The 13645-nt window shown below is 42.2% G+C and overlaps 1 protein-coding gene across 1 annotated transcript; it reads right to left on the bottom strand.

The window, feature by feature from the left end:
* Positions 1 to 6216: 6216 nt before the first annotated feature.
* Positions 6217 to 13020, bottom strand: cibar1 (CBY1 interacting BAR domain containing 1). The gene is made up of 9 exons (XM_078290596.1): positions 12859 to 13020; positions 11349 to 11583; positions 10781 to 10849; positions 10256 to 10357; positions 9960 to 9965; positions 9395 to 9499; positions 8988 to 9101; positions 7534 to 7653; positions 6217 to 6722 (listed from the first exon to the last, which is right to left on the bottom strand). Exons 1-9 carry the CDS (start codon positions 12888 to 12890, stop codon positions 6600 to 6602), a joined length of 906 nt encoding a protein of 301 aa, XP_078146722.1. The 5' UTR covers positions 12891 to 13020; the 3' UTR covers positions 6217 to 6599.
* Positions 13021 to 13645: the final 625 nt, after the last annotated feature.

Below are 13645 nucleotides of genomic sequence, written 5' to 3'. Positions count from 1 at the left end.
TTTGTGTGTGTGTGTAGGTAAGTATTTGTGCATACATTCACACATTTTGAGTGTGTGCCTACCTCTTGCGGCTGCTTTTTTATGCGTTTGCGAGATAGTGTGTATTTGTGTGTTTCTGGATGCACCAATTATTTTCTCCCGTGTTCATGTGTTGGTTCGAAGGAGAGGTTGGACTTTTGCAGCTGGCTTTCTGCCCGTGTTTTGACATGTTGTGCGATACTCAGTGAATGGCACGGGGAGGCCAGCCGTGTAAAGCCTTACAGTCTACAGGGGATAAGATGCAAACACACACACACACACACACACACTCCCCCCACCCGCTCTTCACCATGCTGTCATGTACTAAAGTGTCCCTGAGAGACACTTAACACATCACTCAGTGCGTCTTGGGTTCCAGACATGGCTTTGACCCCCTGCTGTTGACCCGAGCTGCGCCTGACAGCTTCTCGTGTCACATTCTGTCTTTGGTTTCACTTTATTTTTTTCGGCACGGGGAAAGAAAGGGGGGTTTGGGTGGGGGTGGGGGGGTTTAGAGTGCGAGGGAAACACTCTGTTCTGATTTTTCAAAATGTGGAAGGAGAACGCTGTCTTTGTTGTGCAAGAGGGCAGAAAAAAAAGATGTTGTTCCACTCCCCATGACCGCCATTCAGCCACTTGACACATTCTTGTGACTTATAACTTACCTGAGACTTGAGGACCCTTGCAGCCTTCGCCTTCTATTTGCCTTGTTGAGACAGCAAGACCATATCACCCATACTATAATACGGACCCATAAGAATGAAGCTTCTTTTTGAATATGATTATTTTGATATTTCTGGTTTATTGTGGAAAGACAAAGAAAAGATGCAGCACCTAGTAAACGAAAACTTTAAAGCATTAGATCCTATTTTAGTATACTTCATACATGCAGAAGACTGATAGCCTAGCCAAGGTTTTAGCTTGGCATGCTATTCCTGTCTCCAGCAGCGTTGAATCCCTTATGACCATGTATTCCATGTATTTCTTCTTTACTTCAATCTCGGCTATCATAATGAATGCAACATGAACAATAAAAAAGCAAGAGCCACCATGTGTTCTGTCTTTCTGTCTTATTGTTTCTCTTCCTGACTCATGGGGATTGATGTGTTTTTGAGTGGGTGAGAAGCACCAGGTGGCTGTATACAAAGCTGCTTTTAATAAATGCGCATTTTTGAGAAGAGCGCAAAGGACAGGGCAGGTGGCAAAGGAGAGCTGAATTAACTCACTTTTCTAATGTTTTTCCCTTTTGATTTACTGCAATACTGAATAGCAATAACATACATCCTAAAGCGGCTCGCCTTCATCATTTTATGTTTTTTTCTTTGTCAGCAGAATACCACATAAAACACATAAAATAACCTCACACAGATCAACACATAAAACAACATTTCAGCCATTGTTAGAGCCATGGCTAATTTTATCTGTGGTCAATGTTCAGAGATTGTTTATGGAGTTAAAGTTCATTAAAATAGTTTGGTATTGTAATGAACTGCAGCAGAGATAAGGCTGATGGGTTAAGGGTTATGGCTGATATGAGTACAGCGTTATACTAGGAAGTGGTTGTTCAACTGTAAACACACGCACCGCTCACCTGGCAGGAGCCTGAGGTTGGCTAACACACAAACAGGCTCGTAATGACCCACTGATACCAGACCGCTGGGTGAGGGTGTCCTCCTGAGAGACACACAGAGACAGCAGTGTGTCCTAGTCTGTCGGCCACGATGACACACACACACACACAGACAGATACACACACACACACAGACAGATACACACACACACAGCTGTATGCCAAGTCTATTTTGCTGCTGAAGCTACAGTGAGCTCCTGTACAGGCCCAAGCCAAGGTCTCCCTCACTGATCATAACACAGCACACTCTGATAAGCCTCTTGCGCAACACATAGATGCGTGTGCACACACACACACATACACACACACACACACACACACACACACACACACACACACACACTCTCTCTCTCTCATTCTTTTGTTAGCTGATGATTTCGAAATCATTAACAACAGCCACGGGGCGGGATAGATTGGCAGGCAGAGTATGAGGCCAAACCTGGATATCAGGTCCAACACACACTCATACACACACACACACACACACATACACTCACACACACAAATTTGGAGCACATAAACATGCACTTGTATGCTAGAGACACACAAACGGACACAAACACATCCTTGTGTTATTGTGCTTGATGGGGCATTCCACTGACTTGTCTTCATTCCGTTGCATCAAACTCCTCATTAACTAATAATGTAACCTCAACCTGACTTAACCTTCTAATCACAGGCCAACTCTAACTCTAGCCCTTTTACTCAAGGTGGCCACTCTTCCAGGTCTTTGATTCTTGTTGGGACATTAGACCATACGTCAAAAACAGTAAACAGACACACACACACACACACACACACACACACTAGGCCTCTCACTTCCCTCTTCCTTTGCAACTGTGATTCATGCTGAGCGGGGATATCCAAGTGACGCCAGCATCAGGCACTGGAAAGTAAATAATCAGAATCAGAATCAGAATCAGCTTTATTGGCCAAGTATGTACACATACAAGGAATTTTACTCCGCTTTTTCGTTGCTCTCAATGTACTTACACAGAATAAATAGCTAAAAAGCTAAAAACAAGGACAACAAGATAAGAAATAAGAAATAAGAAGTCACCATCTCACCATCTCACCTTCTCACCATCAGGTGATAAAGCACAGCGCAACAAACATCATTGATACATACCCATACACAGACAGATTTAAAATACATGCTTGCTAAAAGCGGAGAAACCCCTTGATTTACGTATGTAACTGTGATGTTGGAATGCGGTACAGTACAAGAGCTTCTGTACACTAACTGTTTTGACTTACTGCCCTTGACAACAGGTACACTGCCTTTCATGTTGCTGCATAAATCAGGGGAAAGGGAAGATGAGGGGTTGCTGTATACATGTTGGCAAGACATTCTGGAGCGGGTCGAGGTCCCAGCTCCTGGTAATAGCACACACATGACCGGAGACACATAGTCCTGTAAGCGCACATGCAAACATGCAAGCTCACACACGCACACGCACGCATGGGCACTGCACATGCACCGCACATATGCTCTCGTACCCTTAGGCAGGAAGATACACACACACACGCTCACACGCTACCTTGTTTGCTAGTGTGAAATCCAGGGAATGTGGCAGGGTTCAGAGTTCTTAGAACACCAGCAACACAGAATGAGTCTGCCAGGGGAACCGTGGAGTGTGAGACACACACACACACACACACACGCACACGCACGAAAAACATACACACACCATGGCAGTGCTGTCAGTGAGTCAGTGTGTGAGTCACACTCCGGCTATGCTGCCTCTCGATTTTATAACAGCCGCCAGCACGGCACTGTGTTTAATATTCCAAACAACTGTACTGTAGGACACTGTGGCACGCATGCGCATGCACGCACACACACACGCACACACACACATATGCATATACTTATATACACACTCAAACACATACACATACAGGGTTTTCTGTGGCCACATTCAAATACTCCTGCACAAATAAAATAAAGGATTCATATAAACGCATATAAAAAACAACACTCTCATTGTCTTTCCTTTTCTCTCTCATTTACACACACATACACCCAGTCACACATTCAGGCACACACACACATTCGGGGTCATTGGGGCTGACTGCAGATGAGTCAGAAGGGGAGAGGAGGGAATCCTTACCTCTTTGTATCACAACCTAATTGTGGAGCCAATCAAAGGCTTCTGCACCACAGACACCGACCCTATTAAACCATCTGACCTATGACTCACTCCCCTATACATGCCTACATGAGAACATATACAGCCATGTGGAAGTGGAAAAGTATGGACGTGTTGGTGGCCTAGCAGGCTAAGGTGTGTATCGTGCTCTTAACCGTGTAACGCCATGTCAAGGCATGGCTTTGAGTCTGAACCCACGTGAAGGCAGATGCCAAAATGATTCACTCATAATCATAACTGCATAAACTGCATAAATACCTGTGATGTTTTGATATTTTAGTAGCACACAGCAGCGCTCAATTTTGTTGCTTTCAAAATCCAATGAATCTCTCGCTCAGTCTCTAGGGAGGTAATTCACAACAGATGACACACATACTGCAGCTAACCATAGGTTGAGGAGAACACAATGTCTCCGTTTCATAGTTTTTCCCCATTTACACTGTCCAGGTAAGACTTCTTTTAAACATCACCCCCTGGTGGCCGCTTCATGGAAGTGAAAAACCTCAATATTGACAGCTGGCAGAGCAGACTGGTTTCTGTGAGTTTGTATTACACGACCATTACTCATCATTACTGAAAGTTTGTAACAGCTTGCTCTCTATGGAAAGGTGTTACCATTTGAGCATGAGAGGGCCAAGCAGAAAGTCAAGAGTTGGGAGACTGATTGACAGAAAGATAGGAGGATCAGAATACATCACTGTGTTAGGCTTATATGCATTTGCTTCTATTCACCTGTTATATTGTGAGGATGTAATCTGGAATAATGAGAGCAAAGCAGCAAAACAGAAACCTCCATGAATTCCTGTTATTGACCAGACTTTCTACCTCAATTCCTTGATGCTTATATTATTCTAGTTAGACGCAATGATTATGGTGATTCTAGGTACCAACAGCAGCATTTATAGGTGGAAGACGTTTGCAGCACTATGTTTCAAGAAACTAGCAATTGTGTTTGAGGTTCATAGAAAGAAAAATGGTAGAATATGGGTGTAGGTTTTTGTTAGAATAAGTGGCATAAGGCTCAAGGGGAAAGGTGCATGACTGCAGTGGTGCGGGGCCGTGTCGTGTTTGACGTGAGCCCTGGGTGTTGGATTTGATAGGAGTGGCGCATAAGGCTGAGGGGGAATGAGTCAGAGTCAAAGATAAGGAGCTGGGTTATGACTGACCTCTCACTACTCTCCCTCTTTCTTTCTCCCCATATCCCTCCTTCTTTCTCTTGTTTCTGTGCATTGGCATCTCTTTGTTTTCCTTTCTTTCTGTCTTTGTTTTTCTTTGTCTCTGACTCACACGCATCTCGTTTGCCTCCTTTGTACCTTTGGCTCTTGACTAACATGAAGATTGTTCTCTTTCTTTTCACCACTCAGCTCCTGCAAACCACTGTATCTTTCTTTCTTTCTCTCTCTCTCTCTCTCTCTCTCACTGGTCACCATCCATACCGCCGCTCTGTGAACGGGGAGTGGAGCCTTTGGGTTTATCTGTGATGGGCAATGCTCTCTGACTCACTCTCACACACAAACACACACACTTTATAGGCGATGACTCATTGCAACACAGGCCATTCAGATCCACAGAGTGTACACCAAAGTCAAACCGGTACATGAGTGTGTGTGTGTGTGTGTCTGTGACCGTTTGCATACACATTAACCTTTATATGCATTAAGGTGCTGTTGCGCAGCGAGCTGATTACACGCCACCTACACAGCTTTTATCTCACTGTGCCACTGAGCTAATCAAACTTTGTTGTAGGCGAGGTTTTGTTCTCCTAAGGCACGTTATATTGGAAAAATGAAAATTGTGTTGTTGAGTGTACGATTGTTGTGCATGAATTCCACTTGTGCATGTGCGTGTAAATATGAGCATAGTTTTTGTGGGTTGGACGGATAATGATATAGAAGATACATGTATGTGTGTGTGTGTGTGTGTGAGAAAGGCCAGGGGCACAACAGGAGTCATCATGACACGGGCAGCCTAGGAATGATAAATGTGTTGAGTGACTCATGCAAGATAGACTGTGGCAGTGAGGCAGCAGCCTTTACTGTGACAGACCACACACACACAACACACACATACATTTTCATAGAGTGCCGTATGCACACATATGCACAATCATGTTTCCATGCACACACACACACACTCCCAGACAAACACATTCACATAGTATGTGGTGCAGAACGTTCCCAGTTTCATTTGTACCACTGTTGCATGACTGTGGAAGAGATGAGTCACTTCCAACTGCAATCGTCACGTAACTACTGTCACTTAGACTGATTCACACAGGGAACAATTTCTAAAATAATAATCAACCTCTTGGCTGACGGTTTTATGCAAAGTGACTGAGGGTACAGTGTGTGCATTTTATTATGGAATAGCATAGCATGGGACTGGAACATTGGAAAACATAATAATCATGTCAGACATATTTTTCAAATTAAATGGAATGCCTTTATTCATGAATACAGCTGGCCGTAGCGCAATAAATTGCACTGGTAATTCCAACACTGCTAAAGATAATGCACTTTTGGCATTGTGTGTAATATAAAAATATAGCTAAGACAACAATTTGCTGGCATTTCAGAGGCAAATAGTGAAAGACAACACGATCCCTCACAAAGCATCACACATCTTCTAGAGTAAATTTCCGCTACAATACTGCTCAGACCACCTACGAGGTGACTTTGACACTGACACTTTTTGACAAGAGTATAAAACGACCATTACACCATTTCATGTTCTCAAAGATTACATCATGTACATGTTGTTTCTGTTCCACACAGACAAAAACAGTAAGACAAGAAAGTTTAATTTTCATCGTCTGTGACTTCCTCCTCGTCCTCCTCATCTTCCTCCTCCTCCGAATCATCTTCGTCCTCTTCATCCTCCTCCTCCTCTCTTCTTCTCTGTTGACTGCTAGTCCGTTGTTGCTATGACAACAAATAAACAATCACTATGCAACTAGAAACACTTGTCAGGTATAAAGTCATGCAAGCGCAATCCCTGCTTCCTCAGAATCTCTCCCTCCTCTCCTTGTCAGTTTGCAGTGGGGGACAGGGACGAGGTCGCTCCCTTTTAACCCTCTACACAAACTAGTTTAAAAAAAGACAAGGAGCGTAGATGAGACAAATCAAGGAGGAAACCATTGAAATCCCCCTCAATTACCCTATCAGACCCACAGAAGACAGGAACACACAGTAAGAATGAAGAAAGGAATTCAAAAGCTTCTCTCTCTCTGTTGCTGGCACGCAGTTTATCACAGATATCAAATGCTACTCCTCTTTTACTGAAAAAAATGATGATTAGCTGTTCATTTTAGAAGGTGATGTTATCAATTCACAAGTTAGTGCAGCGTCAGTGTCAAAATGTTTGAGTATAATTGTGCATGTGGGGGGAAATGCATGAGGTTACTGGCATGCGATGACATTATGTCTGGAAAATCAGGCTGAAAGATGATCGGGGTGATGCCGCGCACATGCATTGGCACAACTGACAAGTAAATATTATTGAGGACCTGCTTCCACTGGTATGAGGAAGACTACCAAAAAGGAAGTAGGGAATTTTTATCCATCAGCAGTATACTGGAACTTATCCATGAAGAACCAATTATCAAAGTGGAAGATACAAAGGCAAGACATAACAGAAACTTGGCCAAAGAAGAAGCCCCAGGGAAGAATTCTTGTTTTTTTTTTTTATCAGAAAACAAAAGTCGGTGTTAAGCATCAGCACACTGTATCTTACCTGGAAGGTCCCTGATGTACTCAGGGAGGAGCCGGTCCGATCAAGGGAGGTTTTGGAATTAGCTCGTACTATGTCTAAGCGTGACTGGTAGTCAGGGGGGTGCAGCAGGCTCCTGAACACCTGCCAAAGACAGTAGGAGGCGCTATACTCTTCCATACAGAAAAGCCTATAACCCCAGAGCTACGGGAGAATGGGAGCAAGGTCCACATAAACTCATGGGTTGTGGGTTTTTTTTGTTTAGTTGTCAGTGTTGAATGAGTATGGAGTGTGTGGGAACCTGAAATCTTGCTACTTTCACTTAATACACTTAAGACACAGATACAGCAAAAATGACTCTGAATCAAACTGACAGACTATAAAGTGTACACATAAAATTTCCTATTTGGACAGAGATTAAGAGTGCACATCTTACTCAACATATATAGATAGATATTTACAGTATATCACATCCATACAACAATATAAAAGCTGGACTCTAAGGAGCACGCAACCAGGATATAATCTGCAAGCAGAAACAATGACTGCTCTGCCAATGTAATTTGATCACACAAAAACAAAACAAGTCTGAAAGTATGCCTCTGAAACCACTGCAAACTGCCATTTAGGCTGCGTCGCAGGTTCTGTAGCGTAGAAAATGCATTCCGCAGGGCTCTTGATCAGGATTATCTTCATGCCTGTCATTTGTGCCTTTTTCAGATGATTCAATCTCCCGTGCTTTGTGTTATGAGTCATTGAAAAACAGCCATGTCCGGGTGAGGAGTTTCACTTCAATATGAATGGAAGGGAGATGATTCAGTGCAAAAACACACAGATGAGATGGCAAGGGGAGGAGAAAAATAGCACAAGGCCATCTGCAGGAGGAACCTCATTCACTGAATATCATTGATCCTTTGTGCTGTCACTACAGTCAGTGTCTCTTAAAATAGATAAGGCACATCTCTCACCCCACTATAAGCAGAAGAAACTGGCTACTGCAGATGGCCAAAGAGGCAGCGTGAGTCTGCAGTATTCACCGCAACTTGCTTCAAAGTTACCACATCAATTGAAGGGCGTGGGCTACACACTATGTGTGAGCAATGATTCGATGAGTAATGGGTGCACAAGACCATGATACCTTGGGCTGGGTTAACTACAACCTTTTGCACTCAGCCAAAGGTCGACACACAGTTAAGATTCTGATCAGTTTTTAGCCCCAGCTATATATACACATATAAATATATATATATATATATATATATAAATATACAGAATTAGAGTGGAAAAAAACTCTCAGCTTATCTCAGAGGCTTTGTCAGTACAGCCTGATGAAAATGTAGTTGGAAGGGATTGACACTTGGTCCTTAATTAGGCCTCATTCAAGATTTTGAGACTACTATGCACAAACACACTAATGCTAGCATGCCATTACACCTCCTGGACCATAGCTAGCCTGAACCAAGTCAGCTGCAGCCTACCTCCAGGTCTTCCTCCTCGTCCACACTTTGAATGCTCTGGTAGGCTGCGGTGTACACCTCTAAAGCCTTGGCGTGGAACGACATCTCCACCGTCACAAATTCACCAAAGATCTTCTGTAGGGGGGAGGGCAAGGGCAATATTTCAGTTCTCTATTAATTCAAAAGGTTTTCGCAATGTTTAAACGCTGTATGTAGCAATTGCGCTGTGGCCACGTCTTTTTCCTTTCAGTTCCTTTCAGTGTGTTGATGTCACAAAAATAGTTGCATTGTTCAATAGTAGTAGAGAGAGGATGAGAAGTAGCAGGCAGGAGTCAAAAACAAACACCCTCAAAAGCTTCACTGTCACCCACTGCTTCAACAAAGTCATATTTTTCACTCAACAAAACTCCTGGCTAAGAGCAGCAGACCTTGATGTCCCGGATCTTCTGCTTCTCAAACTCGTCTATGGTCTCCTCCAGCTGCCTGGTGGTGCGCGTGGCATCCATGGTGGCTCTCTGCAGCTCACTTTCAGCCTGTGGGAAACATAAGAATATACAACATACTACAAAACATACTAGACTAAAACACACTACAAGTTATGGCTAAACTTTTCGAAAAAAGCATCAATGCGTCACAACGCACCACTATGAATATAGAAAAGCATCCATTTGTGATCGTTCATTTAATAAATTAGAAACAGACCAAAAATGAAAATAAGGAATGGAACAAAATGACTCGCCTGAATTTGACAACCAAGCACACAAAAACAGAAAATAATCAAATCAGACCATGGTCAAAATATAAGTCCTTATAATGCATTGAATCTTTCTCAACAGAACTGGAATAGAATTTAATTGCTGTTGCTTTTGGAATTGTTAGAACCCCATTTCAGGGTAATTGTGAAATATTTGTAATGTGGGAGAAATGATTGCTGCGCTGTGGCCATACATCACCAGTAATGAGATGCCCTTACAGATTGTCTGAGAGACCCACCTGGGACTGAAGGCTCGGTCAAGGAAGCACCATAAAAATCTTAGCCTGCTGCCCATGTTCATTCTGGTTCTGCAAGGGGAACCTGAACTACACACTGCAATGGCGTACAAACTTACAGCATTTGAGATGGTCCTTTCTAATTTACAGCACTACAAAAGCGACTATGTTATGCTAATCACTTGACCAGTGCATGGCAATATAGGGGGGATTTCTAACATTAAAAGGTTTGCTATATAGAAAAAAGTCTATTTGATGTTGGGACATATGAGGATAGAAGAGAAGTCAGGTAAGGATACAATGATTTGCCTATCTGAGGGGTTTCTCTGTCTGGTCCTCTCAAGCTGAGCCATCTGTTTGGCCTCTCTGTCTCTGGCACTCTGAGTGGTTTTCAGATCGTCCTGCATGGATGCACAAGCAGACAAGGACACAATAGTTATAACAACAATTAGCCTAATAATAATGATCAATGATTTATAACTTGTGTTAATTCTTTCAAATACTAGGGAAATAAATCTAGAGAGCTTACTTTGCTAACAAAGTTTACACTTTCAGGGCTGCTCGTATATTAAATCAAGCATTCCTCAACTAGTTCAAATATATAAAACCTTTAACAATATCTTTTTACACAGGTCTAAGCACAATGCTGGGGAGGGTAGATAGATGTGGACAAGACGATGACACAAAGAATGGTTAATGGGGCAGTGGGATATTATCAATAAATCAATGCTGCCCTCAAGCGGACAGTCAGTGGTACTGACAGTCAGTGTAATTACATTCCACAGGCTTCTACTCTGACACTCTTCGTGTTGTAGTCAACTTACCCTTTTGCGTTTCACTACAGCCCCGTAGCTCTTTAAAGGCTCTATGACTTTGGCTTCAAGTCTCTCCACCTGTAAAATAGATCAATTCAGGTTAGGTTGTGTCTATGACTGCCCAGTGTTTCCCTGCATTCATTCAGCAGTTACTGTAAATCCTAGGAAAAATGTGATCATTATAAATAATCATCTTGAATAATTATCGGTCACCAGAGAGGAAAATGTAAGGCCAAAAATGTGTCCTTATAGAAGCCTATTGACAGGGACTGTTGTGGAACTGCAACTTCCCCCTGGAACTGGAAACAGGACAGAGGCCCAGTTCAGAACTGAACTCCAAAACCTTTTCTCTAATGCTACACATTCAATTCTAGTAGAAACACTACTGTCTGTGGAAATAATATCTAAAATTTGACAAAAAAAATCCCAGTGGACAAGTTTATGGTAAAATGATGACACTTTCACTTAATTGGGTTTCTTGGCTTGGCAATTCTGTTACAATCACCAATGGATGTAGATTGTTACCAAGGAAATAAAGTTATGATCCAAATGAAACCAGCAGTAACGATAGTACTACCTCAGCTTGACGGTAGTCTTGAATCTTAGCCACCTGGTCAGCAAACTGTTTCATGCCCCTCTTCAGGTTTGGCGTTTCAGTGTCTGCGTACAGGCTGATTTCCCTAACCAGCAGGTCAGCCTTGTCCCGCAGCCTGGCTGTTTTACGGACGTAGCCGGCAAACAGTTGGCACATCTTTCCAAAGTGTTTCTCCACGTTGGTGATGTTTTCCTGGATCTGTCTTGTTTGGTTGTCCCTGGTGGAGGTAGAGGGCAACATTAAAGAGCAATAATCAAGTTCTAGTTTAACTGAAGGTAGAGGAACACTTTCTGCATTTTCGGAAAATTTGACGGAAAACAATGGATCTCAGAGGGAATTATCAATAATAATATATTGTATAATATTATATAATACAAGAAATGCTCTCGTGGAAATCATTTTTATAGCCACATCTTTGTGTAGCTAGGCAATGATTTGAAAGTAACCAAAACATGTACAGTGGATTGTTTGGATGACAGACACTAACTCTGCAGAAATTTCTTCAATTAGTAACTATTAGGCTACTGTTAGCTACCATAAGTTAAAAGATAACAGAGCTGTGTCAAGCCAGATCTAGGCCTTTGCTGAGAATAAGACCAGAGGAAAAGTGATTTGTCCTTCAAAATAACTGTGTAATAATAAGAATAATCAAGTATTAGGGTATACATAGCAAAACAGTCAGTCAGAACAAGCTGCCACTGATATGCCTTGTGCTTGTCATATAATTTACGTGAGGCTTTTTGCAGTCCTGTATGTATGTAGGCTAATTTATGTTAATCTTGCATTATAGGCCTAGGACCCCAGAATTGGGCTCCCATTCTATAGCCTTTAGGAAAAATAGTGCCACTGGAATGGGTTTAAAGTAGAGTTTTATAATATCATAGACACCCGTCCACTGTCTGGCGGCTCGAGATTGAGATCTTGTCTGGTAATTGAGAATTTCTTTGTATATTTATGGCAGCCCTGGGTATATAGCATCTTGCATAGACCTATAAGTCTATTAATATATGCTGTGAAAAGGACATTTTATTTTGAAAAAAACAAAACAAAACAAAAAAACAAATGCCAATTGCCTTTCATTTACGCCAGATTAATCCTTGAAAGCATTCTTTATTTTCACTTTTATATCTGTAAACTACTTGCACATAAAGGTTTGATTTACAGGGTTATGATCCGAAGTCCTGATTTTCATTCTAGCTGGACTGTCACCGTAGACTTGTCAGTGTGCGGATAAATGTGGCTATAATGTTCCACTAAAGGTGTCTTTCCCATACGTTAGTAGCTAGCTACACCAAAGGTAGCCAGATACATTTAACTAATAGATGGCACGACGAATAACTGATTTTATATGGCAAGCTTGGCTATCATTTATGTTTCCTCCCTGCTTTTGCCAGGTTATTTTAGTTAACGTTAGCGAGCTAACCTTGGCGTTAGCTAACATTAGCTAGGTAGTTAGCTAACGCTTTGATTTGCAACAGTGAGTATCTCTTACCTAGCTCTTGCATCCGGAGTACGACTCATCATGGCACAGAGAAAGACAGTCTGCTAAAAACAATGTATTCCACAAGGCAGTTACTGAAAGTTGGTCTGTGGTCAAGTACAACAGCTCGTTGCGTTCGCTATGCTTTTTTTCCTGCTAGGCTAGCACGCCAGTCTGCCGTTTCCATGGAGTTTTCCAGCATATCCGCTCTAAGAATGCATGCTGGGAAATTGAGGCATTTGGTCCCCCAACCATAGAAATAAAACAGTTTTATCTCTGTGCCCCCGACTGCCTCTGTCTTCTGTACTCCACACGCTCTGGTTCTTTTGCACCACTCTTGTATAAATTATTTGATTAATCATATTGTTGGCTACTGAGCCCGGTTTAATATTGGATGCATCGACAGAGGGTCATATAAGTAAACAAACTTATGTAGCAACTATATCAACTCCAGTCGAGCTAACAACAGAATATAGCTACGATGTAAAGTCTTAATCACTACTATGTCAGGCCAATAACGGGATGTTAGCCTAAATATCAAAACAACATTTTGATACATCATCTCCAGGGGTTCTCCCTATGGTTTCTCCCCATGAGGCTGCTGGGCAGTAGCTGAGGAATGTCCCTGCTGGAAAATCCAAACATTTGGCTGCTTTCTATGGTTTCTATAATTCCTGAAATAGATCAAGGTACATTGCCTACATTGCAACAAAGAGGGCCACAAACACAGTTTTTACAACAACAGCTTGACTGTTTTTGAACTGTTGCCAAGAGCAGATTTTGCGATCACTGAAATGAA

Source organism: Centroberyx gerrardi, chromosome 19 (genome assembly GCF_048128805.1).
Source record: "Centroberyx gerrardi isolate f3 chromosome 19, fCenGer3.hap1.cur.20231027, whole genome shotgun sequence".
In the NCBI taxonomy this organism is placed as follows: Eukaryota; Metazoa; Chordata; class Actinopteri; order Beryciformes; family Berycidae; genus Centroberyx; species Centroberyx gerrardi.
This window is presented reverse-complemented; position numbering and strand designations above follow the sequence as displayed.